Source organism: Heterocephalus glaber, unplaced genomic scaffold, assembly GCF_053883595.1.
Source record: "Heterocephalus glaber isolate CG9 unplaced genomic scaffold, H.glaber_assembly_v1.0 deba00001662, whole genome shotgun sequence".
In the NCBI taxonomy this organism is placed as follows: Eukaryota; Metazoa; Chordata; class Mammalia; order Rodentia; family Bathyergidae; genus Heterocephalus; species Heterocephalus glaber.
Window position 1 is genome coordinate 17589499 of NW_028258403.1, and position 27353 is coordinate 17616851.

At 39.1% G+C, this 27353-nt stretch overlaps 1 protein-coding gene and 1 pseudogene across 1 annotated transcript in view; one reads left to right on the forward strand and one right to left on the reverse strand.

The window, feature by feature from the left end:
- Slc25a21 (solute carrier family 25 member 21) overlaps positions 1–27353 on the reverse strand; it is a 188617-nt gene that overhangs the window by 47889 nt on the left and 113375 nt on the right. Inside the window, exon 4 of the mRNA XM_087197133.1 lies at positions 5883–5949. Coding sequence (XP_087053259.1) covers positions 5883–5949 — 67 coding nt within the window. The remainder of the gene's footprint in view (positions 1–5882; positions 5950–27353) is intronic.
- On the forward strand, positions 22372–25796 carry LOC106007938 (SH2B adapter protein 1-like; annotated as a pseudogene).

Here is a 27353-nt window from a genome sequence, read left to right on the forward strand (position 1 = left end):
CTGCTTACTCCTTCCTTTAAAATCTGATGATAAAGATACTACTAATTCCATCAGAAGATGCTTTTATTGTTGGTATATGTTTGCAATACATAATAATTACATTCATCATGGGGAATAGGTACATACACATATTGCATCTTGATCATTTTTACAACCCCCCTCACTATCCTCTGCTTTACCCTTCACCATTTTCCTACAAATATGACTCAGATTTATACTTTATGGCTGAGTAGTACTCCATTTTATTTATATATTATATATTTCTTACACACATATATAATATATACATACATATTACATTTTCCTTATCCATTCATCTGTTGATTGGCATATAGGTTACTTCCAAATTAATTTAGCTATTGTGAACTGTGTTGCTATAAATATGGACATATATGTAAATATCACTGTAGTACAATAGATAACTTTAACTCTTTTGGGAAGATACCCAGAAGGGGAATACCTAGGTCAAATGGAATTTCTAGGTTTAGTTTTTTGAGGAATCTCTATAATGATTTCCATAGTAGTTGTACTAGTTTACATTTCCATCAACAATATAGAAGGGTTCCTTTTTTCCTCTTAGCCTTGCCAACATTTATTGTTTTTAGAATCTTTAATGATAGTCATTTTTACTGGGGTAAGATGGAATCTCAGCGTTGTTTTGAACTGCATTTCTCTAATGGCCAAAGATGCTGAACATTCTTTTTCATGTACTCATTGGGCATTTGTATTCCTTCTTCTGAGAAATGTCTGTTCATTTAAATTGCCCACTTTAATGGGTTTTTTATTTGGGGGAGATAATTTTTTGAGTTCTTTATATTCTATATATCAGACCTTTGTACAACAAGTGCTGGTAACTATTTTCCTATTCTGTAGGTTGTCTCTTCACATTATTGGTTGTTTCCTTTGTTGTGCAAAAGCTTTATAATATTCATTGATTCTTGGTATTCTTTCTTTCTTTCTTTTTTTTTTTTTGGTACCGAGGATCGAACTCTGGTCCTTGCACATGCGCAGAAGGCGGCAAAACCACTGAGCTAAATCCCCGGTCCTATTCTTGGTATTATTTCTTGAGCAATTGGGGTTCTGCTAAGAAAGTCCTTGCCTATGCCTATGTCTCTTCAAGAGTTTTACATATTTTACAGATTATACTTAATATTATTTTCTCTGAAAATCTCTATGAATGGAAATCTAATTAATTACTTCATATAATAGATTCCCCTTTCTCTTTCAATTTTTTTTTTTTTTTTTTTTTAGTACTGGGTTTTGAACTCGGGACCTTGCGCTTGCGAGGCAGGCGCCAGAATCACTGAGCTAAATCACCAGCCCTCCCCTTTCTCTTTCTATATTCCAGATTTTGGGAAACAACTCTTCACGAAAATGATTTTTGCTCCTGATTACTTGTTGGTCATATCACTGATAAGGCACAGGCTTAGGGCATACTAAGTATGATTCTAAAAACCAAAGAAATGGCTTGGGAAAGCAAAAGTTTTCTACCCTATTACTTTAATGCCCAGTAAAATATGGCAAGAAAAAGAAGTACAAGTTTGGAGGCCAAATAATACTCTGATATTAAAAAGATAGTTCCTTGTAGACATGACCTTAGGCAGTCTTTGGACAGCACACAAGACATTATACCACCAGATGGATTTTGGATTTTTTAAAGAACTTGAAATTCCTTTCATGTCATCATCTTTTAGATCAGTTATGGATGTAGACTTTTCTAGAACAGGGACTCATTCATTCACTTGTATAATAAATATCTATGTGATTATTTTTATTCTCGGCACTGAAATGCAACAAACAAATCAGAAACCCCTGCCTTCTTGATATCACACTCTAGTGGATGGTGATAAGTTTTAATGAGATATATACTAGAAACTATAAATAAAGTCTTATAGGTTTTTTGCTGTTCATTTGTTTTTTTAAAAATTTTTGTTGCTGCTGTTGTTTTGGTACTAGAGATTAGACTCATGGATTTTGCACCGAGCTACATCTCCAGCCTTATTTTATACTTTAGGATAGGGTCTTTCTAAATTGTTAAATTGCTCAGGCTAGGCTTTAACTTGTGATCCTCGTGCCTCAGCTTCCTAGAGTGCTCCGCTTGCAAGCATGCACTACCACACCCAGCTACCATCTGCAGTCTTCATGGAACCTTTAGGTTATTGCCTAGGATGAAATAATTCAGGATCCTGGGAACAGAAGAGCTCTACAAGTCCCTGTGATAAATTGTTAGTGTATTAAGTTCAAAAGCAATGAACACTATATTATGACATATTCAGGTAAACAAATAATGCTTAAAACTAAACATCTTATTTTAATTTCTACTTTTGGACAAAAATCTAATTGAATGTCAAGTAAAACAGTATCTCAAGAATAGAAAAGCTGAACTCTTCTAAAATGGATTTGTCTTATTTCAGTCGTGAAATGTGTCTTATATTATTAATATAAATGTCATATTTCAATAGTGAAATAAGACAAATGTCTTCACTGTATTTGAAATCAATAGTTATTAAAAACATTCATGCAACATCTCAGACATCACATTGTATGTCTATCATGTTTAAAGCTTAGAAGACTGCTAGAATTATATTCTTAAAGACCAATGGCTAGAATTTTAATTCCTTTCCATACAATGCAACTCTTTTATGGCTTTTATTTCTTAATAATTTCTCAGCCACATTAGTTAATGCAGAGATTGATGAAAGTAATCTGTCACATAAGATATAAGGTGAAATTCAGAACATCAACATAAAGTTACTTCCAAAGTCATGCAAATGGATGATTAAGGAATTTTGGAACCATCCATATTCAATCAATGTTTTTAGGAACATTGAGCATAAAATCTGGAGTATAGATAAATTATGCTATATCTAATTTATATAGGTATCTAGAAATTGGTAATCTGGCTGGATTTAATGGACAAGTGTGGGAAGGCAGGGGACATGGCTACACTTTGTCTGGCTGATGCAGTTATCTGCCTTTCCCTTTATGTCCAGCGAGCAATCAGATGATCAACACGAGGTCCCGGATACTCTGTTCCAGGATGCAGTTTGACTGTGTGAGTCTTACTTTTAACAAGTGGGGATTAAGTAGTGCTCTGTACAGGACTAATTCTTCTCCACTCCTGAGGGAAGACTTTCTGAGCACTCCTCAAAATGGCCATTGAGTTTTGAGGTTTTCCAGTTTGGCTGATGGGTACAGGCAGTTTTCAGCCCCATGTGTCTGCCAAGCATTGTCCCTCTACTCCTCTTGGATGGTTCTTTCCTAGGCCTTGCTTATTCTCATTGGTCAGTACCATCACATACTTGAGGGTCTCTTTTCAGGTCTCAGGTGTCCTGTCCATGCAGCTTGCTCTGCCCTGCTATTTTCTCCAGTGAGCTTTAGCTACCTTGCTCTCCTCAGCCTCTTAGCTCCTTCTTTCTCCAAGGAGTCAACTGGGGTCCACCTTTACTTCCCTTCCCCGCCTGGAACCTGGAGACAGTCTCAAGGGAGTGAGATAGAGCATCTACATGGTTTATCTCATTTGTTTCTCATCTCTCAGGCAATATCTTTCACTGTCTGATGTCCAATTTTCTGTTTTTCTCTACATATGTTTCATTTATTCAGCTGAACACCTACTATGTGTAGACACCAAGTAAGTGTAGGTATACAGTAGTGAACAAATAGCCTTCACAGTTATAATGCCATGAGTTTGGATAGCACAAGAAAGTCCTTGATAACTGGAACATGGCAAAATGGTATTTCTAGACACTTAAGGCTCCAGATTAGACCCTGGAACCTGGCAAATAGTGCTTCCAGTCTGTCAGGACAAGTTGGCCTCTTTATTAGGTCTTTATTTCACTGAACTGCAACACTAATTCTGTCTTGATGTGTGAAAGGAGAAGTTTCATCATTTATTTAGCATCAATGAGTCTTATTGTAACAATTAATCTGATTTCAAAGAATAAAGTACAAAGTTAAAATTGTCTGTTTCTAATTATGGTAACAGTTATAATGAAGGTCCGTCCACACCAACAAATATACAACACACACACACACACACACATTCATGCACACATACACACATAGTCTCAGAATTTTGTTCTGAAGTAAACTTTGATGACATACAATGAAGCAGTTTATGATGTATGAAATCATTAGAATCAGATGATTGCTTTCCTCACAATCCTAAGATAAATATCTATAAAATGAATGTTTTCATACATTGTGTTGAAAAACTAGTACTATCCATCTGGCAAAGATACACTTAACTCTGAGTTGTACTTTAAAAAGCCAACACACTTACCATATGTCTCAGTAATTGTAAGGTAAAATCTACTTGAAACAAGATGTCTGGGACTCACACACCATATCCAGTTGCCCAAAAGTTCATCTGTAAACCATTGTTCTGGCACACAGCATTGCCTTTTTTTTGTATACACTAACTTAGTTTTGTAAAGTTCAACTTTCTTTTCTGTAAAAGATTGTTCAATGTTGATAAACCTTAATCCTCTTATAGTTTAAATTGTCTCCAATATGTAGTATTGAGAGAAAAAATATTCCAGGAAAAACTCATTATGATTTACTTTATTTATACATGTAAAACACTGAACAAATGAATATATTATTCCACTGAGACAAAGTGACTTTCCTTTTGAACAGGAACTCTGTTCTGTTTGTTTACTTGGGTAATCTTTTATCAAGTGAAGCCATTTCATAATTCAGTTCAGCCCTTTTGTGTACTGTGGTGAACATTTTCCAGATTTTCTACAGCGATTCAGATCCTTATAACAAAATTTGTATTGAAGTAATAATATAAAAAAATCACAAAAACTTCATCAACAAAGAGCAGAGATTTATAGAGAAAGTATGTTTTAAAGCTTTGTTTTCTGAACTCAAGATCTGAATTATATTCTATTAATTTCCTATTTTGACGTAATGTAAAAAGTTGGTGTTTGTGTATATATGTTGATTATTTCACCATCATTTTCAACCAAGTTCACCCCGCCCCTGAGTTACTCAGTAAAAGTATTTAAGCTCTAGCCTTTCAGGAATATTGGGAATATAAATTAAGTAATGTACACGAAAAAGACTTTGTCATTATAACAAATGACATAAAGTTGGAAAGGAAGTTGTTTAGACTGTTATTTTTATGTAAAGACAAAGCCATATTTGGTGATATCAGTGGCAAGGGGCAGGGGAGCGATGCCAGCCGGACTCACTGTAATCAAGATTTTTGTCTGAGAACATATGAAAAGAGTGCAGATGTAGATCTTTCATCTGTGGAAGTTCTGGCCCATCTCCCTATTCCTCTACAGATACTGTCCCAGCAAGGAGTACAAAAACCTCCCCAGTTATGTGATTAAAGAAATGGAAATAAAGGTAGTGGAAATAATAATCCTGTAGCAGGAGAACAGAGAATTTTAACAGGGAGGCTAAGGGAAAATCAAGTTCACAGGCCAAATAAATATGCTATACAATAATCATATACAAAGAAAAATGGTGTATTTCATAAAATGGAACTAATTTAGGAAGGGAGGTTTTTCTATGTCTCCTCTTTAACAATTATTGCTCCAAAGGAAAATTTCTTTGAGAAAAGGTCCAAGCTATTTTGTGGCTTCTGTGGTTTGATTACATGAATTTAATCCACCACTGTGCTTTTTGTATAATTTCCTTATTAAAAGGGAGTACTTTTACCTGAAAAGAATCTACAAACCAATATACATATTTGAGAGATTGGCCAAGTCTTGATTATAATAAAAATTATGCTGTAATTTCTGCATTAAAAATTCTAGTGTTTTATGTTTAGGTCACCTTAGTGTTCCCTTGTTTACTGTGAGGTATTTTAATGCTAAAGCTATCACAGCACCCTGTTTTCCCTTGGTGAGATGGCATACAGTCCTTACCTTTACTGCTCTTTTGGGAGTTTCTGCTAAGATGGGTGGCACAATTCCCTTGTAAAAGCCCAACAACCTGTTGGAGAAATGAAAAATTTTGTATAAGTAAGGGAATTGGGAAACAGGTAATTCTGCATTTGTTTATGGATAGAGCAACTAATCCTAAATTTTCTCAATTCTTCAATTTACCTACCACATGGATCATGACATTTTCCTTTAATGCTAAAGTTAAGCTATAAATTCTATGTTTATTAGCATGATATTCAGTAGATGAATAGATTATACTAAGACTAGGATCCTTTTGGGAACTTGGTAAATGTAAACTAATTTAGATGAAGTTGCACTTTCTTGTTCTAATGAATCTTTATTTTCTAAATTGCTTGATACAGTTTGAAACTATCTACAGTCTTGCATTTCCTCCACTCTGGTAACCAAATGAGGTTAGAGTCACATCTGGACTCAGACTCGACCTTTTTGAGGCTAACAAGTTGATGAAATCTAACAAGGTGACTCTTGCTTTTTCGATACACAGCTTCTTTCAGTGAGGGTAGTGAAGGACTTTTTTATAGCTTCTAAATTGTTAGCTTCTTGAAGGTAGGGTGTCCCCTGGGGTTCTTATCCTAGAGTCCTTTATTTATGTATACTATGATATAAAATCATTAAATATATTAAGTATATGGATTTCATAATGAGAAAGAAAGAAATCAAATCATCCTCTGATATGGACTTCCTCTGCCCACTATTTTTGACTTATTGGATCATGTTAGTATTATGATAGGAACTAAAGCACACATGTGATTTGAAGAGTTATGGGAATTCATGAATTGCTCCATCCCGCTTTCCACTCCAATTTTAACTACTGATGTCTAACATTCTCACATCAACACTTACTTCCACCAGTTACATGTAAAATTTATATCCTTTTTATATTTAAAGCTCAAGATAAATTAATGACTATTTAATTTTCAGTACAAGAGTGAGTAAGCATAGTTTTGGTCTTTCCAAAAGATAAATGTGATTTTCTTGAATAGAAGTCCTATACCTATATTAAAAGAGATAATTAGTTATGTTCTTTCTGTGCTGATCTTTTCACTTCTGGACGATTATGCCTCGTTATTTGTGGGAGGGAATGCAGAGGAACTGAAAACTTGAGTAAGTAAAGCTTTTAAAACAGAATGCATGGATTTACAGAGGGACTTGAAATCCTATATGATAGAGAAGAGTTATAGGAAGAACAGTGACTTAGCCTGGAGAACAAACTTAGGGAGAAACATGATGGACATGAACTTGAAAGGCAAGCATGGAAGAACAATATTAGAACTTTCTGTTTCTAGGTAGTAGAACTGGGGCCAACAGGTAGAAGCAACAAGGAAGGACAGATTTTTTTTTTTTTTTTGCCAGTTGGAGCTTAATAGAAGTAGCACTTTGATAGAACTAGCTAAGGATAGAATGGGCTCTCCTGAAAAATGGTGAGTTCTGATTTGGTAAGTAATCAACAGCTTGGATGACTGGATATTAGAGATCAGATGGATGAACACAGCAAAGATGGACTGGATGGCTCTCAAAGCCAATCTGTTTCACTCCTCAGATTCTGTCATTCTAAGAAAAAGAACACGAAGACATACACAAGCACCTTTCTGAAGGGAAAAACTCTGCCTCACTTCAGTATTTTTCCCCTCAAGAATTGCACTGCTTCTCTGGAAGAGGACTAAAGTCTTGTAAGTCAAACAAATGGACTTCATTTTAAAAGTGATGGGAGAAAATATTAGAAAGAGGTGTAAGGCAGGAGAGCAGAGAGAGGCAGCCGGGAGAAGCATAAGGATTTAATCTGAAAAAAGCTGGGAGGTCCAGAGCCCTCTGCTTCATGTTGGCGATGCTTCGCTGCTGTGCCCTCCTTCTCTTCCCTCTTCTTGCTCCTTTCATGTGCAACACCAACCCCTGTCCCACCATCCTGAACTTCCTAACAGTAAATGAAGATTCTTAGCTAGAAATCCTCAGGGTCGCAGGCAGGCTTTGCTGGCAAAAGGAATGTGAGAACTATCTATTCCCTTGCATTTTGCCCCCATCCCGGTACATCCACGCCATAAGCATCTAGGGAAAAGTCAGGCCAGGACTGCTCCTGCAGAGAATGCCACACCCAGTCTTTTTAAACCACTGGAACCAACATATTAGCACAATATGATACAGATTGTAGGCTGGAGTTGACTGGGTACCTTATTCAAATGGATCCAAATGGTATTCTACTTCTTTGTGCTAGTTAATCTAATCCAAACTATGCCTGTTAGCTTTTTCTTTACATGTTTGGAATTGGAACTAGAAAGGTCAGTCTTGTTCTGTGTAGTTAACTAAGATATCAAAGTAGAATATCAATGGCAGTTATGCTTTCCATCATTTGCAGAAAGCTAATCTGCAGTGAAAAAGAGAGGAGGTCGCTATTCAGGGAGACACAGAAACAAGAAAAAGAAGACAGTTTTGGAGCGTGACTCTGTTGTCAGGATTTCTTTAAGCTTAATTACCTCTACACTCTTTTCAAATATTGATATTTACTGCTGCCTTTCATTCTATGAGATACCTGGAAATATTTCCAAAAAATTCTCTTTTACTTAAATAAGAGTTGGGTTGACTACTTAGTACCCAGAGTCCTGGATCCAGAAATTAAATCCCATGGTCCTGAAGTGGTAACTGTACGTTCTTATGTTATGTCCTCTCATAGGAGGAGAGTTTTTCTCAGTTAATTAAGAGTTACATACAAAATATGGGCAAGAGAAGGTAAGCAAAGGTTCAAGCTGGTGAGCTATTTCTCTAAGAAGAGACATTACTGAAAGTTTTCCTATTGCAAAACATGCTATACAGATTTTAAAAACAAAAAAGGAGTTGTAATATTTTATGAAAGAAATAGCTTTGTTCTGCTAAAGAAAAGATGCCTACGTCCACATGCAATGCTCACTCTGCTTTCATGCAGTTTTAGCTTGTATAGAGAGCATATACCTTTCCAGGACAATAATCAGGACGGTGACACCTGTATTAATGAGCTTCATCCTGCTTCTTGGGAAGTGGATTGCTGGCTTCACTCACCTCGCTGGATGAATGCAGAGTGGGATTCCAAGTGTTTAGAGACAGTAAAGACATCACTTTGCTTTTAAGTTTTGATCTGCATCAAGCCAACAGGGAAAATCTTTGGAGGCATAGGACTCTTTATGAAATTGTAGTATGAATTACATGGAAGACTTCGTATTTTCTTCTTTAGATTTGTTATTTCTGAGAAGTGTGAATTTGATTTTAAATTGTCTTGTATAGGCAAATATTAACCTGGATACTTATGGATTTTCATTAACATTATGACAAGTAAAAATAGCCAAAATTTGTTGAGTGATTTCTGTGTATTAGCTACTATAAGAATAAATATATATAGTATATACACATATTAATTAATCTTATTCAAATTTTATAGCAATTCTTTGAAGTAGGTACAAAGTGTGATATAAAAATATAGTAAATGTTTAGTAAATGTTTACAATGAAAGTCACATTGCCATTTATTCCTCTCAAAATGCTCTCCCTCATTTGGAACATCCTTATTCCATGATTCTTGTCACTTTCTGAAGCAGTTCTTGAAGTCCTTTATAGTGAATGTCTTTTGTTCCACTGTTGTGGCTGCTTCAAAGCTTGAATTTACTCAGAATGTTTAACTTTTGTAGTAATTTTCACTTTGGGGAAGATCCAGAAGACATAGTGTACTAGATTTAGAGAATAAGGTGGATAAAGACACACTATTATTTATACTAGCTTGCCTTTCTGTTGTGTGGCACTTGGAAGCAGTGTTCACCAAATTTTTTATTGCATAAAGACACTCATGAAAGCAGGCTTCCAGAACTGGTTCAGAAAATGGCAAGCACAATGGGATAAATGTGTTCAAAGCAAGGGGCAGTATTTTGAAGGGGACTAATGACAAAGTGTCATTTACTATAATAAAAATTTAAATTTAAATATTCATTGTATATTTTGATCATACCTTGTATGATTATTTTCTTCATTTTGCCAATGAACCCTATTGTCATATCATTACCAAATAGGTTCCAATGACATAATTAAGTTCCTTTGCCATCTCACAGTCTATATCCTTGACTACTGTATATATCACATAGAAGTTTTTCTTGAAATAAAGCTTGTTTCCCCCATTGCAACATTTGAGACTGAACCCAAGAGCAAACAAATAGTAGGTAACCACTTTGTCACTGAGGTACACAACCACCCTGAAATAAAATAAAAACTTTGGAAAAGTTATTATTAATCACAAAGTTATGCAACAATATTTTGTTATTTCTTATTTCAGGAGGAAGCAGAAAACATAATTAAAAATCAGGTCTCTACTTCCATTTCCATTCAATTCTGCTGTGAAGTAATATAAAAATGTAAAACATTAACTGCATAACTGATAGAAATGCACTAAAATGAATAAAGCCAATTTTGTGAAGCCTTTTGGATTGTCAACTACACATTTTCTAGTTGTATATGAATAAGAAAAAAAAACAGGCCCTGGGATAAACTTTTCCAACTTGAGAGAAATTTTTGTCTGTAATAAGCATACCAGTATAATTCTGTCAGTGTGGGACAAAGATAATTAATACTTGGGTAATATGATAAAGCACAGAAACAGTGTTAAATTTAAAACTGTTATCTAAACTCTCACCTGTGAAGGAAGCCAGTCATGGTAATCCCATTCCTTGCTTGTGAGTGTGTTAAGTTTGTGCATTTAACCCAAAATTAGCCCAGTGGATCAGGAAAGACGTATACTGGAGGTTATGGAATTCCAGTAAAAAGAAAAAGAAAGTCCCTTTCTTTGATGGATGTTATCTTAGCTCCATGAGATGCCTATGCTCTGACATCAGGTGAGCTATCATTGCCCACAAGCTAAGGACAGCAGAACAGAAAGATGCAAAGGACCTGAATCTCAATGACATGCTGTGGCTGCTGAATTAACTCATCCTGACATCCTACCTCCAAATTCCTGGTTAAGGGACATAAAAAGTAAACCTTCACCACTTGAGTTGCTTCAATTTTGTCTCTTGTTAACCTGCAGCTAAAAGCATTATGTTACAAAGAGTCATGAGCACCTCATTTCTGAAAGAGTCTCAAATTGTCACTCTGAAACCATAATCCTATTGAAGATAATTGTAAATGTTAAGCAAAGCATTGAGAAGGAGACTGGGAGAAACATTTAAAAATGGTTTTAGATTGTTTCTCTCAGGGAGCCAAGCATTCACCGAAGCTCTACAGCATTGGTACGATAATCTGTGAAAGCCCCAAGCCACACATGGGCAAACATGATGTTGGGGCACTAAAGTCATGAGATCACCATGATCCTTATAAAAACTGTTGTCCACAAACCTGGTAAACACAGAGCATAGTATTACAGTACTGGATCACATTTGTTTGTAATTGTGTAATCAAAACAGGCCTTGTAGTACTTATGTCCATCTATAAAATGAAGGTCAAAAACTAAATCTCATGTGTTCTTCTCAAAGACACAGCTCACACATAGCTTATTTCAAATGCAATAATTTTACCCCTCATTTCTCCCCACCTTCATTCTCAAAATGTGAAACTGTTTAACATATGGGTGGCTACAAAGGTCATGGAACAACCAAGGAAAAGATGCTGATTGTGTGGAAGCAAGCAAGAAAACGAGGAATTTTCTGAGTTCCACCCAGTGTCCAGTCCTGGTGGCTTATGTCCAGCAAATCAAAGATGCTTTCCTGCTCTCTCTGATTAGTGGAGTCTCGTTTTAGGCTACCCTTCTTTAAGATCTAAAATTTAGTCACTGAAAGACCAGACAACCAGACAGATCTTTAATTTATCATAGACCTTGACAACACCTTTTGTCCATTTTGATGACTGAAAAAAGCCACTTATCTTAATTTAGCTACTGAAATCTTAAGACTTTGTGGTAAACAGTGGGGAGACAGGAGAGGGTTTAACATTCTCAAAATCTGACTCAAGTAAAGAAACTAAAAAGGAGGGGAAAAATCACATGTCCATCTGCCCCTCTGTTTTTTGTCTGAGTCACTCCCCTGTTGGGTTTGCTCTTATTTTTCTAACTTAATATGTAGAAAACGTTTGTTTAGAAATCATTTGTATTGTTGAGTTAGGCTACTCTACAAGCAAGCTGGGAAATTTCCTGAGTCGCTAGGCTACGTCTACTAGGAGCAACAATGTGGAATATTTTCTTCTTTGTACAGCAGTTACCAATGAGAAAAGAAAACATTGTAGCTTCTTTACAATTGATCTTTGGAGAGATTCAAACCCTGTTATCTTATCAAAAAGGTTATCATAAAACTCGATTGATAAATTAATGAGAAAATGAGTAGTATAGAAGAAAATAGTGAATAGAATTCTCTCCTAAGAAGAGAGGCAAAGATCAATGTACAAATCTGCTGTCTGTGGAAACTGAGGCTGTAGCTGGTGGCCAGAGGGGAAGTGTGTTGGAACCCAAATGGCTGAGATTTGTAAGTCAATGGAGCAACCACCTCAATGGGTGACCCAGGATAAAGATTATCTGAGGCTGCAACTGTCAACTACAGAAATGATTTCCAAACTGAAAAGCCACTTTCCAAGACACCTACAACACACGGGCAGCATGAGAAGGATGCTTTCACCTGGATCCTACTTCTTTGCCAAAAACTTGGCATTCAGTAAGCGTCCAGAGCAGCAATAATATTCACTGCTGAAGCATGAAATAGGAACAACAGGGAAAGTGACACCAGATTCCCAGTTGGGGAAATTGGAAAGCATTAACACGTCTGTATACCTAACAGAGCACAATTACTACATTTTATTTTGTTTCAACAGTCAGGATCTAAATGAACATCACCATTCAGTTCTATTCTGGGCAACAATCCAAGCTCATCTTTAGTACAGTTGATTTTGAAGCCTTACAGTCAATCATATCTTCACAATTTGTCCTTCTTTCAGGCTTCAGGCATCTTCCTGATTTCCATTTCTTCTTTGGAAGCTTTGAGTCATCTCTTCTGGCAAAATGACCAATTCAAATCAGTCATTTTCTCCAAATTATATTGAAATAGGGATCTTGGTATTTGCTGTTTTCGTCCTCCTTCTTTCATTCACATCATTTCCCCTTCAAGGATCTCCTAATACAAAGCTGATTGAAGGGATACAATATCCTCTTTCTTCTGTTGCTCTCAAATCCAAGTTTCTTACCCACATGCTGCAGCTCTGTAATTAAAACAATGAGGGCTGCACTCAGCCCTGGGTTATGAGTGCACTGCTTCCATTGCTGGGTGAACTGTGTATCCCAGGGCAGAATTCTGGCCTGACACTACACCTTTAGGGCATTATTCTGACATCATTTGCACTCCACAAATCTCAGCAATTCACAGAATCCAAATGAAAGAGTGGGGTTTCATGGCTCTGTTATTTGAATTATGTAGAATCTGCAATCTAAAGTTCACTAAATTGCAGGCATCTTGGGACTATTTCCATTTAGTCAAAAAAAAAACCAGGGAAAACCTGTGTATCTATCAAAACAGAGGAAAAATTGCTAAAAAAGAGTAAGAGACAGTCTTTTAAAAGCAGTGAATGAACTTCAAGGAGGTGATATATAACAAAAGTTTTAGCTGACACTCTAACATAAAACTAACAAAAATTTTCTTTTCTCGACTCATTACAGGTCTTCAGGCACAAATAATATAGTTTTTATTATTCATTACTGAGAATTAATTGCATTAACTTTCTGCATGAGGTTCTTGGATACGTTTGTTACTCCAAACCATACCGCTTTCATTAATATGCCGTATGGGGGAATTCTTCAACGTTTTCCCAAGCACACATTTTAAATTGACTCTTTAGTATGATTTCACCACAGTTAAACTTTGTTGTTATGTCTGAAACAAACTACAACTTTGACTTTTTGAGACACAAAAGATGACTTTTGCTGTCAATATCATTTGGAAGGTAGGTCTATGGCTCCATTCCCTGGAAAATTGGCAGGGAGCTTGACTCACTAAACATGTTGCTCAGTTCAGCTCAAGGAAGGCATTAGGACAATATAAGAACCAGAACCCTAATGGAAAGTGCTAAAGAAAGAAAAAGCAAAAATGATATTTGAGAAGCAACCAAAGTGGTGAATAATATTGGTAAAATGCTGGTGTTAATTGCCCATTAATCTATGAGTGACTTACTTATAACTGACTATTCTGTAAGTAGTAATTTTCAGTGACAGTGGATTACTTTGCTCATAAAGATGAATATATTTTCATTGGAAAATAAGAATGATTTAAGGGGAGTCTTTCCAGTGTTGGATGACATCTATGAGAAAAATGTCTTTTAAAAAAACCTCAAAAAAATCACACACAAACAACAACTCTACTTTTTGGGCTGGGACTGAAAGCTAGGAAAGATAATCTGATCATCATCATTGAGTTTAAAAGTCCTCCACTAGCCAGGTCCCAGTCAGATTTTGGCTAAACAGGTCCCATAGAAGAAACTCTTTGCTCCATTCTGATAACTCCCATCTTATCAATGGCTCCCCTTTTAATTTATCCTTTTAAAAAAACTATAATTAATGCTGACTTTATTGTTCTTTTGTGTCCTTAAAATTTTTTAGCTATAAGATATAAATGGGTTTCATTTTAGCAGATTTGTGTATGTATATAACATAATTTTCACACACACACCCCCCCCACCAAACCACCTGTACTATTCAGCTTTCCCACTGAGATGATGCAGGGAGGTTTTATTTGGCTCACAGTTTCAGGGAATTCAGTTCATGGTCACCTGGGTCTCAAGCAGGAACTTCATGGCAGAAGGGAATGGCAAAAGTGAAAATGCTTAGTTCATAGCAACCGGGAAGCAGAGAGCAGATAAACAGTCAGAGAAGAAGGGAGAGTGAAGATAAAGACCTGAAGATCCTAACTTCCATGACTCACTCAGAAACACCCAGAACTGTGCTTTCCTAATCCTCTGGGTGGCCTTCAAGCCAATCAAGTTGACAACCCACCTTAACTGTTACACATCCCTCACACTCCCTGCCCCTTCTTCTCTAATAGTCCCCTTTCTACTTTCATGTCCTCTCTCTCTCTCTCTCCCTTTTTAGATTTCATATATGAGGTGCCATCAAAAACTACAGTGAATGTTTAAATTTTCACAATTACAGAAAAGGTCCACATTGCTATGAATCCCCATCAAAATACTCCCCCTCACTTCAAATGCAGTTATCCCACGTTCTTGACACTTTCTAAAGTAGTTTTGGGAAATCCTCTTTCATACCTGTAGTTGCAGTTGCACTGTTGTGGTTGCCTCAATGTCCTGAATCAATTCAAAACATTTACATTTCATGGTCATTTTGATTTTGGAGAAAAGCTAGCAGTCTCACGGTGCCAAATCCTGTGAATAAAGTGGATGAAGACACACCACGATGTTTTTATTTGACAGAAATTGCCATAAATGTAAATTACTTCAGAAAATGGCAAGACGATGGGGTGTGTGTTCAAATCAAAGGGAAGTACTTTGAGGTGGATTAATAGCAATGTGTACTTTACTGTAATATTTTAAAAAATTTACACATTCACCATAGTTTTCTTTCAAAATTTTTTTTTACTAGTACATGTTTGCAATACATAATGAATACAATTATCATGGGAAGTTAGTGCATGTAAATAGCACATCTTAATCCTTTTTGATCACACTTTATATGAGAGAAAGCATATAACATTTGTCTTTCCGAGTCTAGCACATTTTGCTTAACTTGATGATTTCCGGTTCCATCAAGTTTCCTACAGATGACATAATTTTACTTTTTTTCATTGCTGAAAAATGCTTCATTGTGGGTTTTTTTTTTTGGTACCAGAGATTGAACTTGGGTCCTTGTGCTTGAGCAGCAGGCGGTGAAACCACTGAGCTAAATCCCTGGCCCTTCATTGTGCTTTTACATACCACAATTTTTTTTTTTTTTTTTTTGGTACTGGGGATTGAACTTGTGTCCTTGCGCTTGTGCAGCAGGCGGCAAAACTACTGAGCCCGGCCCAATACCACAATTTTTAATCCATTTATCTGTCAACATGCCCCTGAGCTGGTTAGAATTTAGTTATTGTTAATTGACTGATCCCTTTTTACTTATGTCCTCTGTTTCTAATTTCCGTTCGATTCACGAAGTAACTGTCATTCATTTATTCACTCATTATACCTTTTGCCAAGCACTAGGCTACAAATCTTCTAGGGTCATGTGTTGATACAGTAGTCCCATTGTCCCAAGTCCACTGAGACCTTAATTTTCTCCAAGAAAATTGCCTTTTCTTTGATGCTATGGATCTGGCACATAGTTACATTCAGATAACTTTATACTAATTGCATATATATAATATATACACAGTACATACACATGTATACAGGTGTGTATATGTATATCTATATGTATTCATACATATCTATAGACTCACATACAGATATGAATCAGTATCTATATTAATAATCCAAATAAAGTACATAGTAAAAACTGGATAGAGTCTGTGTTATCCACACAAATATCATTTTTAACCCATGTTATAAACTGCTTAAGGGATAATGACCATTCCTATTCTTTACCATCACTCTCTGACATTTAGCATCAATTCAAAGTTACTTGTCAATAAAGACAATATGAGTGTGAGCTCTGGAGCCACTACTTTTGGCCTTGAATTTGGCTCAGCCATGTGTGAGCAGTTTTCCCAGCATGGGAAACTCATGGTACAAAGGGTGGGGAAATTAATGTAAAATTATGGAAGTGAGTTGGATGCAAGTTGCCTGGTTTAATGCCTTGATGTGGACACAGGGCTATATTGGACTGAAGAGGGGCAGAAAGTCCCAGAATTCAGAGATGTCATCACAAATGGAATCTTACCAAAGTATGTGACCCACTGGCAAAGGAATTCACTCGGTAAATTCCTACAACCAGATAATGGATGTTAGAGTCCAAAGATGCTGTGAACTAAGTTCATTGAGCTGTCTACTTCCAAAGCATAAGTCCTGTTTGGAAGTGTGTCAACTTTTTGTGTCCACTCACCAATTATTATAGTCTGTTTCAAAATTAATTTCTGGGGGTGCCCCCTAGTGGTATCAGAGCTAAATGCAACTCAAGAATTGTCATCACTGCCCAGATACCCAAATATTGGATTAGGGCAGTGGTGGAAAACGTACACCACACAATGCTGCAGGGGGCTGTTTGTATCATTGAAAGCTCTAAAAGGTTCTTCACTGGACTAGGGCATTTTTTAGTAGTCTGATTTAGTAGACTTTCATTGATAGGGAAAGTATTGCACCATCTTAGACTAACTGAGACTTAGGGAAATGTTAGAAACAAAAATAACAATCATAAGAAATGCTTTACAATCATTATCCCATTCCATTTTTAAATGAAATAGACATTATTGTGTCTACTCTATAGAAAAGGACAAGGAAACTCAGAAAAGTTAGGCAAGATTTCCTCCAGGCAAAAGGATAGTAAATGGTGGGACTGGGATAAGAACACAGGTATACTTGACTCTGAAACCTTGCTCTTGAACACTGTGTTTTGGCTTCTCTGGGAAACTTTATTTTACCTCCTGGGTCTAGTGCTCCTTCCTTGACTGTGTCTCTACTGTTGGCTGAATACCTCTGCCCAGGCTCTGGTTCATTTCTGGAAGGAATCAAAATGCTGGTTTTTGAGTAAAGGAATAGCTAAGCCAGGATTTGTAGCTCCCTTTGTCATTCACAATCCCCTGCAGTAGTTTTTTTTTTTTTAAGTGCCTGAGTTTTAATTTAAATAATTAAAACACAAGCTAAATGAGTAGTTACTGAGCTTTCTGGATTGAATGAATCAAAGTCAATATGAATGTCATGAACTTCCAGATGTACAGTCATTCCCGATCATTTTGATAAAGTCCTTACATAGAGTATATTATTATCACTGAATAATTAAAAGTTTACTATTTCCCTATCTATCTTTCTATGTCCTAGAAAACCACTAGTTGGATAAACTAAGTAGAATCCAAAACACTTGAAAAACAATCTTGTTCTTTCCACAGTATTGTCTAGATCAGCTAATGGTAATTCCATCTATCCAGTTACTCAAGCCAGAAACTTTGAACTTATACTTGAATTCTTTTGTCCATTTCTATCACTTTGACTCCATCATACCTGACTCAGTACAACAGTTTCCTCATTCATCTTCCTATAGTTTGTACTCAAAGCAATTCCAGAATGATTCTATTAAAATAAAAAATGGATCACTTTCCTCCTCTACTTTCAGTCTCCCAATGTCTTCCCATCTTCTCTGAGTAAAACCAGAGTCCCTGAAGAGGTGTAAGAAGCACTCTTCCCACCCTCCTGCATTCTACCTTCCATTCAGCTCCTACTCCTCTTTCTTTGGTCCATTTCCTTTCGATCTCCTGGCCTTTTTCTGCTCCTTGGACCAGGTGCACCCCATGATGGTGCCTTTACATGTGTTGAATCCTCTCCCCTACATGTCCCCATGACTCACTGCTCCCCTTCTTTACATCTTTGCACAGATGTTCTCTTTTCAATGGGGCTCAATCCCACCTCTTTTATTGGCAGCATCCTCACAAGGGTATATGACCTTTTTTCCTGCCTGCTGCATTTCTCTTTATAGAACTTACTCCTTCAAGCATTTTTTCCCAGCTTCATTTATTTACTTTCTGTTGCTTCCACTGAGAAGTCACCCGCATAGGGACAGGGCAGAAATTTTTGTCTGTGTTATTTATTGATCTATCCCCAGGGCCAAATGTAGTACCTGACATAGAATAGATATTCAGTAAATATTTGTTGAATGAAAGGAAAAATGCGTCATGTTCCCACTGATTGTGCCTGATGGTGTTTTGAGTAGAAAATTATATCTGGCATTTTGAATTATTCTAAGATCAATCTCTTGCACTTTCCTACTTTTTCTAGTTTCTTTGATGGTTTCTAGACTTTGCAAACATGGCTACTAATGAGGAAAATAAATTTTGGGTATTTGATCTGAAAATCTTGAGTAAACCTAAAGAAATGGCAAGCAAGGAAGCCATGTGAGTCATGATCTCTTATCAGCAACCAAGGTCATTATTGCTCTCAACTCCCACCCACTCATCCTTTTTCCATGCCAACAGAGCTTAATTCTAGTATTCACACCTTTGGGGCCACATGCTCAGGAAAGCGAAACCCTCTCCAACCTGGTATGATGGGTTTAACACTCAATCTTACTTATTCTCCTGGCCAGTAACCATATGAGATATGAACATGAAATTTATTCCTAGCCAAAGAAACTTGAGAGGGTTTTTGAGAGAGGCTTTTCATCCTTTCTGAAAAATAGGATTTGGGGACTTTACCTACTTCCAGAGATACTGATTTGGTAAGAGGGGATTCTGATTCTGAGTGGAGGTTTGGAAATTTTAAACCCGTTCCCTAATTCTGATGCAAAAGCTACAGGAATTATTCACTGAAAAGCAGAAACAAGTATTTCCTTGTCAGGTGAGTGACGAAGGGCTGCTCTTATTCAGATACCCCTCTGCAGGAAGCAAGGCAAAGGACTCGGGCCTTTGTCAGGTATTTCTCCCAGGAACTTCATGAGATCATCTTCACTTTCCTCTGTGTCTTTGATTGACCATTGTTGGCCTCTGAGACCAGGAAGCCACAGATAACAGCCACCGTCACTGAAGGGGTAACCCGTCACATCTCCCACACCTGGCTGACTGGAGGGCTTTGTTGCTTTGAGGGCTACTTGTTGGTTTCCTCTTTTATTTATTTAAAAACAACAGAGACAAGTGATAAATCGATTATCATCTTACCCACATGTTCTCAAAAGAGATTGATACTGTATTCCAGCAATGCCTATCAAGAACTAGCAGAAATCTTGGTTGTCATAAAGCATGCATTTTCTGTTTAAACATTAGAATAAATTCAAATGAGAATACTTGCGTTCTGCTAACAGTCGTGCACTTTGCAGAACAGGTACAACAGGAAGTAGCCTGTGCTGTAAAGTAAGCAGGACTATTCCTAGAGCTGTGTAAGCCAAAGAATGCAGGAAAATCCTTCCTTATGCTCTATAGAGTGAACCCATCAGGCTTCTCTGGTGTTCTCCAGGTGATTGATATGTAGAGGAGCAAAAGGCACAGGGTATCTGGCAAGAGATTTAGTTTCTAAATTGATGATTTAGTTGAAGAAAAAAGACTCAGTTACTCACTAATCTTGATGTTTATTTTTCATACCAAAGCCACTGTCTGGGGATCTTTTGTCCTGATGATTTCCACAATTCTCACATACAATATGTATGTTTTCAGGACTATTCACTTATTTACCAGCAGGTATTTATTGAACACAAAGTACTACATGTGTGGTACAGGTGAGCAATAGTACATCTAATATGGTCACTGAAATAGCAAACACGCTTCGATTTTATCAAGTCCAGAGGCTGGAGAGAATCAGTCACAACATTTTATTAAGCTGAGTAGTTTGTTTCTGAGGCAGGAAAGGTATAACCACATTTTTCTCTCATTTTTCAACAACACAGAGTAGGGAAGATGACATTTAATTATTTTTTCAGGCAAAACGTGACTGTCTGAAGATTAATATGTAGTCCACATTTGGAGTTTGAATTTTTCTCTCCAGTAAATTCATCCTTTCGTTTATTCAACAAATAGTTGAATATCTGCTTTGTGCCAGCCAGGTCACTCTTGGTCAGGTCTAGAATGTGAACAAGTCAGGCACATTCCTCATATTCACAGAGCCAACTTCCTGTTGGGTGAACCAGGCAATGCAAGCCAACAAATAAATTAATAAATTGATGCCGGAACAATATCAATAATCCTTAGGGGGAATGCAAAGCAAAACCACAGTGAAATACCTACTAATAAAAAACAAACAGGCAAACAAAAACCTATGGGAACACAAACCTAGATGGTATAGGTCAATCTCTTGATAGAATTAGTAGACACATGATACCAACTGCCAGGGTAACATGGCACACTGTTTTATAATAAGTGTCTCTTTAAAAGTAGAAGGAATATATTCTAAATAATGATAAAAATATGGTATAGGAAACATAAACCACTGAGAGAGTCATTTAGTTTCCTTTTCAAGTATTGTGTATGGGGGCCAGGGATTTAGCTCAGTGGTGCTGCTGCCTGCTCCCAAGTGCAAGGTCCTGAGTTTGATCCCCAGCATGAAAGAGAGAGAGAGAGAGAGAGAGAGAGAGAGAGAGAGAAAGAGAGAAAGTATTTGGGGTGGGGATTTAGCTCAGTGGTTCCACCGCCTGCCTCAAAAGCGCAAGGATCCGAGTTCAATCCCTGGTACAGAAAAAACCCAAAAGTATTGTGTACGGTACATAATCACTCATGCCATACTTTCATACAACTGGCATTGCAGTAGGTTTGTTTATATGAGCATCAGCACAACCATGTGAGTAATGCACTGCTCTATGACCTCACTATGCCTACAGTATCACTGGGTAATAGGATACTTTTCAGCTCCATTACAATCTTACGATTTTACTATTATAAATTTGGTCTATCTGCATCTATATTTGTATGATCATGTTCATAACAGCATTATTTATAATAGCCAAAAGGTGAAAGCAAGCCAATAATAAAATATGGTATAGACCCACAATGAGGTATTATTTAGCTTAAGAAGAAATGCAATTCTGTCACAAGCTATATGAGGGAACTTTGAAGGTATTATGCAAAGTGAATAAGTCAGATTCAAAAAGACAAAAATTGTGATTCCATTTACATGAAGTACAGAGAGTAATCAAATTTAAAGTAGAATGGACATTGTTAGGAGCTGGGCAAGAGAAGTAGAGAGTTTCAGTTTGGGAAGATGAAAAAGTTCTGGAGATGGATGTTCTGATAGTTGCACACCCCAGCTCCTGAAGTGCATAGTCAAGAATGGTTAAAATGGTAAATTTTACATTATGCATACTTTAATAAAATTTTAAAAAATGATACCAGGATGTAAATAGTTATAAGGAAATAAATCGAGAGGGTAAGTGGTTTCTATGCGAGATAAAAAGAGGATACTGATTCTGAGTTGCTAGGACAGACCTCATTGAGAAAATACCTGTTGAACAACAGGGTTTGTGTTTAGAAGATGTTGTAGTCATAGATTGCAAGGGAATAGATTTAATACAGAACACATAATTTGTAAGACTATTTTATAATATTCAACCAAAAAGTCAAATGTAGAGGCATGCAAGAGATCTGGCCACACATTAGAGACTCGAAAAATCCAGCTGAGGGCCTGGATCCCAGGGCAATGTCCCACACAAGACCAGCTGAAGGCCTAGAACCCAAGGCAATGTCCTCCATGAGGCCAGCCAGAGGCCTAGAGCTCCCAGCAATGTCTCATGCAAGTCTATATCAAGGATCTGTTCCAGGAAGGCCCAAAGGCCAGTGGTGGAAGCTAGAAAGTCTGCGCCAGTAGGATAAAGGATCTGTGCCACCAGGCTGAGGGATCTACACTGGAGCCAGGAAACAATGCTCAAGGCGAAGATCAGAGCTCTCCTGAAGAAAGCAGCAGCCATCTGCAGGGACGGTGGGGACCCGAGCTCCTCTGTCGATGAGAACAGTTGTGTTCTTAACAGGAAAACGAGCCTCGGTAAGTTACTCTAGGAAAACCAACAGCCCAAAATCTTTCCCTTCAGTTCTCTTTTTATGCCACTGGCAACAATCCTCAGGTGGATCCTCCATGCCCAGAACCTCGTTGACTCAGTTCAGCTGGGCATTCAAGGTGGCCATTAGTTAATCCACCACAGAAGTACAATCAACCAGAAGAGGGAAAATTTTTAAATTATCTTTAGGAATAAATGACTACATCTTGAGAGAATCCCAGGTAGAAGTTTATAGACGTGTTTTGTTTCATACAAAGAGGATGAAAAAAACCTTGATTTTCAGTAGTCTCTTGAATGCTCTAAAAATTAACTTAAAAAATATTTTATGTTTTTTAGATTCCTCCTTCTCGCTATAGAGAACTGCGTCCATACTAGTACTGTAAAGACACTGAAAATCTAAAACTGATAGAGCAATACTATATGATAAGACAGGCCCCTGCCTTGCCTCCATTTTTTTTTTTTCTTTCCGCAGAATGTTTTATTCCAGAAATGTAACAGTTTGTGCTGCTGGGCAGCATAATGTATCAAAATGTTTTCTGACTATTTGAACTGTGTGACCTTTCAGGAATGTTCTGTTAAGCTCTGCCCCCTTTTGAGAATGTTCTGTAACTCCACCCCACTGCTTCAGTGAGCATCCTCATACAGCATGTGTTTCTGTAACTCTGCCCCCATGCTTTAGTGAGCATGCTCCCCTATCCTGTAGATCCCTATATAAGGAGGCCCTCATTTCTGGTAGAGCACTCAGACTTTGAGTACAAACTCCTCTGAGCCTACCATCATAAAGGTTTTTCTCCACCTCTTTGAGTGACCATCATATTCTTGAGTCTTCAAATTGTAACACTGTAACTTCAAATTCTAATACTGTAACTTGGCTGTGCCTCCGAGCTGCTCCCCTTGCCACAACATTTGGTTCCCTGGCCAGGAATCTGAATGAGCTGGCCCTTTGAGCCACCAGTTCGGAGTTGGAGAGCGGCTTCTGGGAGCCCTTTCTGATGAACAAGATGGCACACTTCCAACCAGTTTGGTGGTTCCTACTTCATTGGGTGAGGGTGACTGTGTTTGCTTCTCCCGACTAGACTCGGGAGAAGAGGTGGACTAAAAACCCCTTCAAGACTTCAGGATATGGTAAAGCCTGGGGCTCAGTTTGAACCCAGTCAGCCCTGTCCCAGTGGACAGGAGAGTCTGATCACCTCTCATAGTCTCAAGCCAGAGACTTTGGTCAAGGATCTCCCTAAGAGGGAAGGAACATTTTAACCTCTGAGTAACTGGTGAATGTGTGAGTGTAACCAGGCGTGGTTCTCTACGACTGGTCTGTGTGGCTCCACGGCTTTGGCTTTGGAATCTGATTGGATCCTACCCTGTGGTGGCATTGAACAGCATAACAGTGACTCACCTCCTCTGGTGAGAGGCTGACCAGGAGAGGGATTACCCATGTACTTTAGCCAAAATGCAACTAAGCTCCCATGAGGGATGTGGCCAGGTGGACACCTGTGTGGTCTCCTTTGGAAGGCTCTCATCTTTTGTCTGCTGCATCACCATTCAAGAGCACTACATATACCGTGGGTAACAACCATAGTAAACCCATGGCCCTGACTGCATAGTCAAAAATTCAAGAAGAGATTTAGTAGAAAATATGGAATTAGACTGAAGCTTGAAAGGCTGCAGGCCTCTGTGAAATAGATTGGCCCCAGTTGAATGTAGGGTGGCCCCCTGAAGGAATTCTGGATGTTCAGACTGTGTATGCAGTCTGGAGAGTCGTTACTGACAAACCAGGCTACCCTGATCAGGTCCCCTATATTCTTGGCTAGAGGTTGCCCAGACCCTACCCGCCTGGGTCCAATTCTGCATTGGTAGGAAGGGGCAGAGTCAGGTTTTCATAACTCAAAGTAGTGGCCACCTCTCTGAGACCCAGAAAGGCCAATTCATCAGGGTTCATTAGAAGAAGATCCCCTGCCACTGCGTTATGCCCCAGAGCTGCCATCTGCACCTACTCCACCAGTTCCAACTCTTCGTGAAGCCTGCCACTTTCAAAATCCCTGCCACTTTCAAAATCCCTGCCACTAATCTCACCTGGTAGCTCATCTTCAGACCCACTGCCTACTGAAGCAGCCAGCCATCTTCAAAATCCTTTAATAGGCCCCTCTCCATCTCTGTCCAGCCTTCCTCCTTATCTGCCTCTTCTGGCTCCAGCCTCCAGTCCCTCCAGCATCCCACATGGTGATGAGATTGTTTCCCCTGAGATACCTCTTGTCAGGCATCTTCCGTCAGCTCAAACCTCAGCTATCCAGCTGCCTGTCTGTAAGATCTGACCTCTGTCCCACATCTTGGATGAAGGCACTGCCCAGCCTGGTCCTACCACTCTCTGCTACCAGTCCTTTACCACAGCTGATTTTCTGAGCTGGAAACAACACACTCTGCCTTACTTTGGAGGTTCCACCGAGATCAACGACTGTCTCTCTCAGGGGGTGTATGGGGCCTATCAGACCAGCCCTCTGCATCCATCTCCCCCAGTTTGGTCTCCATTGCAGCCTCCCATTTTGACTGAATGGAACTGATTCCCCCAGAATCCCCCCCCTCCCATTCCCATTGAGGAGGGACCCCACCCCCTGGCAGGGACAGTTCATCCTCTCTCAACTCCCTGTCCTCCCCTGGACACTCCAGAAACAGCCACAGGGTCAATCCTGTTCCAGGATTCTGGGAAAGGGGACCTGTCCCTCTCAGGATACCCTTGGTCATGGATGCTCTCATGACTCAAGGCCTGCCCAGTTAGTGCTGGAAGGAAGCACCAGCTCCCACGGTGCCTTCCTGGTTTGTCAGAGTGAGGTGAGGTGGGGCTAATATGTTCTCACTTTCAATTTCCAGGACAAGGCCAAGCACCTGTGCTTGTCACTGAACAAGGAGAGTCAGTGCTGGGTCCAGCACCTGGGATTCCAGTCCACTGTTGATATACTCAAGTATGTCTGGGTATATCCCATCCCTCTGGAGTCTGGAGGCTCCAGAGATGCTGTCTTTGTCAGCTATGTGCCCTCCCAGTGGCAGCAGGGCCAGAAACAGGCTGGGAGCTATGCAGGGGTGTGTGAGAGAGACTGACATTACCCCAATGCCTCCTCCACCCTCCTCAACACTGGAGAGAGGCATAGAATTTTCACCAAGGCCAGGAAATATCTACAGGGTCAGGCCCCTGGGGCATCCATGGGCCCTGTGCAAGGGGGAAAGGCTACAGCTCCTGATAGCAAGCCAGCCTGGGACTCTCACACCCCTGACAGACAAGCCCTTCTCGAAGGATTTTGAGAGGCCATCCTTAGGGTATCCGTGCTGGGGTCAAAAAGCCAAAAAATATGTCAAAAATGGCCTCAGTGACTCAAAAATCAGACAAGTCACCCAGTGACTTTTACAAGTGACTCTGCAAGGCATTCCGCATCTTCACCCCCATTCAATCCCATGGTTCCTGAAATTCAGCTGATGGTTAATGCTGCCTTCGTAGACTGGTCCACTTGGGGGGGGCGAGGGGACGAGACCTTATTCAAAAACCAGGGCCACCATGCCAGGGAAAAAACTGACTACAAGTCCCCTTGTGTCCAGACCAATGTGCATAATGCAAAGAGATTAGACTCAGGAAAAACAAGTGCCCCAATTAAAAGCAGGACACACCTAGTTGGAAGCCCTCCAGTCATGCCAGCCCTCAATACCAACCTAAGCTACTGGTGCCTAACCTGATTGGGCTTGCAGAAATTGAATCTGATTAGGAAAGTTTAGGCTCCCCCACTCTGGGCCCCTGGGAACCCATGGTCAATGTGGCAGTTAGGGGACCAAGCAATGGCCTTTATGGTGATTACAGGGGCTGAACATTCTGTGGTGACCATCCTGGTAGCCCCCTTCACCAATAGGAACACCACCATCATGGGGGCAACTGGAGTTCAGATGGCATGGCTGTTTGGCTAAACATGGACCTGTCAATTGGGGGAACATGAAGTGGTCTATGAGTTCCTTTATCTGTCTGAGTGCCTTGTCCCTCTCTTAGGAAGAAACTTGCTGACTAAACTCAGGGTGTGCGTAATGTTTACCCACAAGGGACCTGCTAACCTGACCCTAAATACACAAAAAAGACTGCCACTGTCTGTAACCATTGCCAGAGAGGATGAATGGAAATTGCACACTGCAGATCAGAAAAAATAAACCCCTCAAAGTTGCTAGAGACATTTTCAGAGGTGTGGACTGAAAAGTCTCCACCTGGGATGGCCAAGAACCAGCCCCTAATCCTGGTAGAACTTAAGTTAGGGGAAAAGCCTGTCAGACTGAGACAGTATGTCACATTCAGAGAGGCATGACTCAGGATCCAGGAACACATCAGCTGGTTGAGGGGTGCAGGGATCCTAAAAAGGAGTGTCAGTCCCCTTGAAACACGCCACTGCTGCCAGTTGAAAAGCCAGGCAGAAATGGATACTGACTGGTACAGGACCTCTGGGCAATCAACAATGCCATAGTCACTCTGCATCCAGTAGTTCCAAACCCCTACACTCTACTGAATCTGCTCCCACTATGAGCAGCTTGGTTTACCTGTCTGGATCTTAAAGATGCCTTCTTCTGTACCCCGACCTAGCCACTCTTTGCTTTTGAATGGGAAGACTCCAATACCAGGTGAAGGATCCAGTTAACCTGGAGACTTCCTCATGCCTTCAAAAAATCCCCCATGTTATTTGGGGAAGCCCTAGTTGCTGACCTGGTTGCTTTCCCTGGGGAGAGACTGAACTGCCCTCTGTTACAATAGTCTCTGTTACAAAACGTCTCTAGATGCTGGCTACAAAGCATCCTGGAAAAAGGCCCAAATATCTAGGTCTTCTGTTCTGT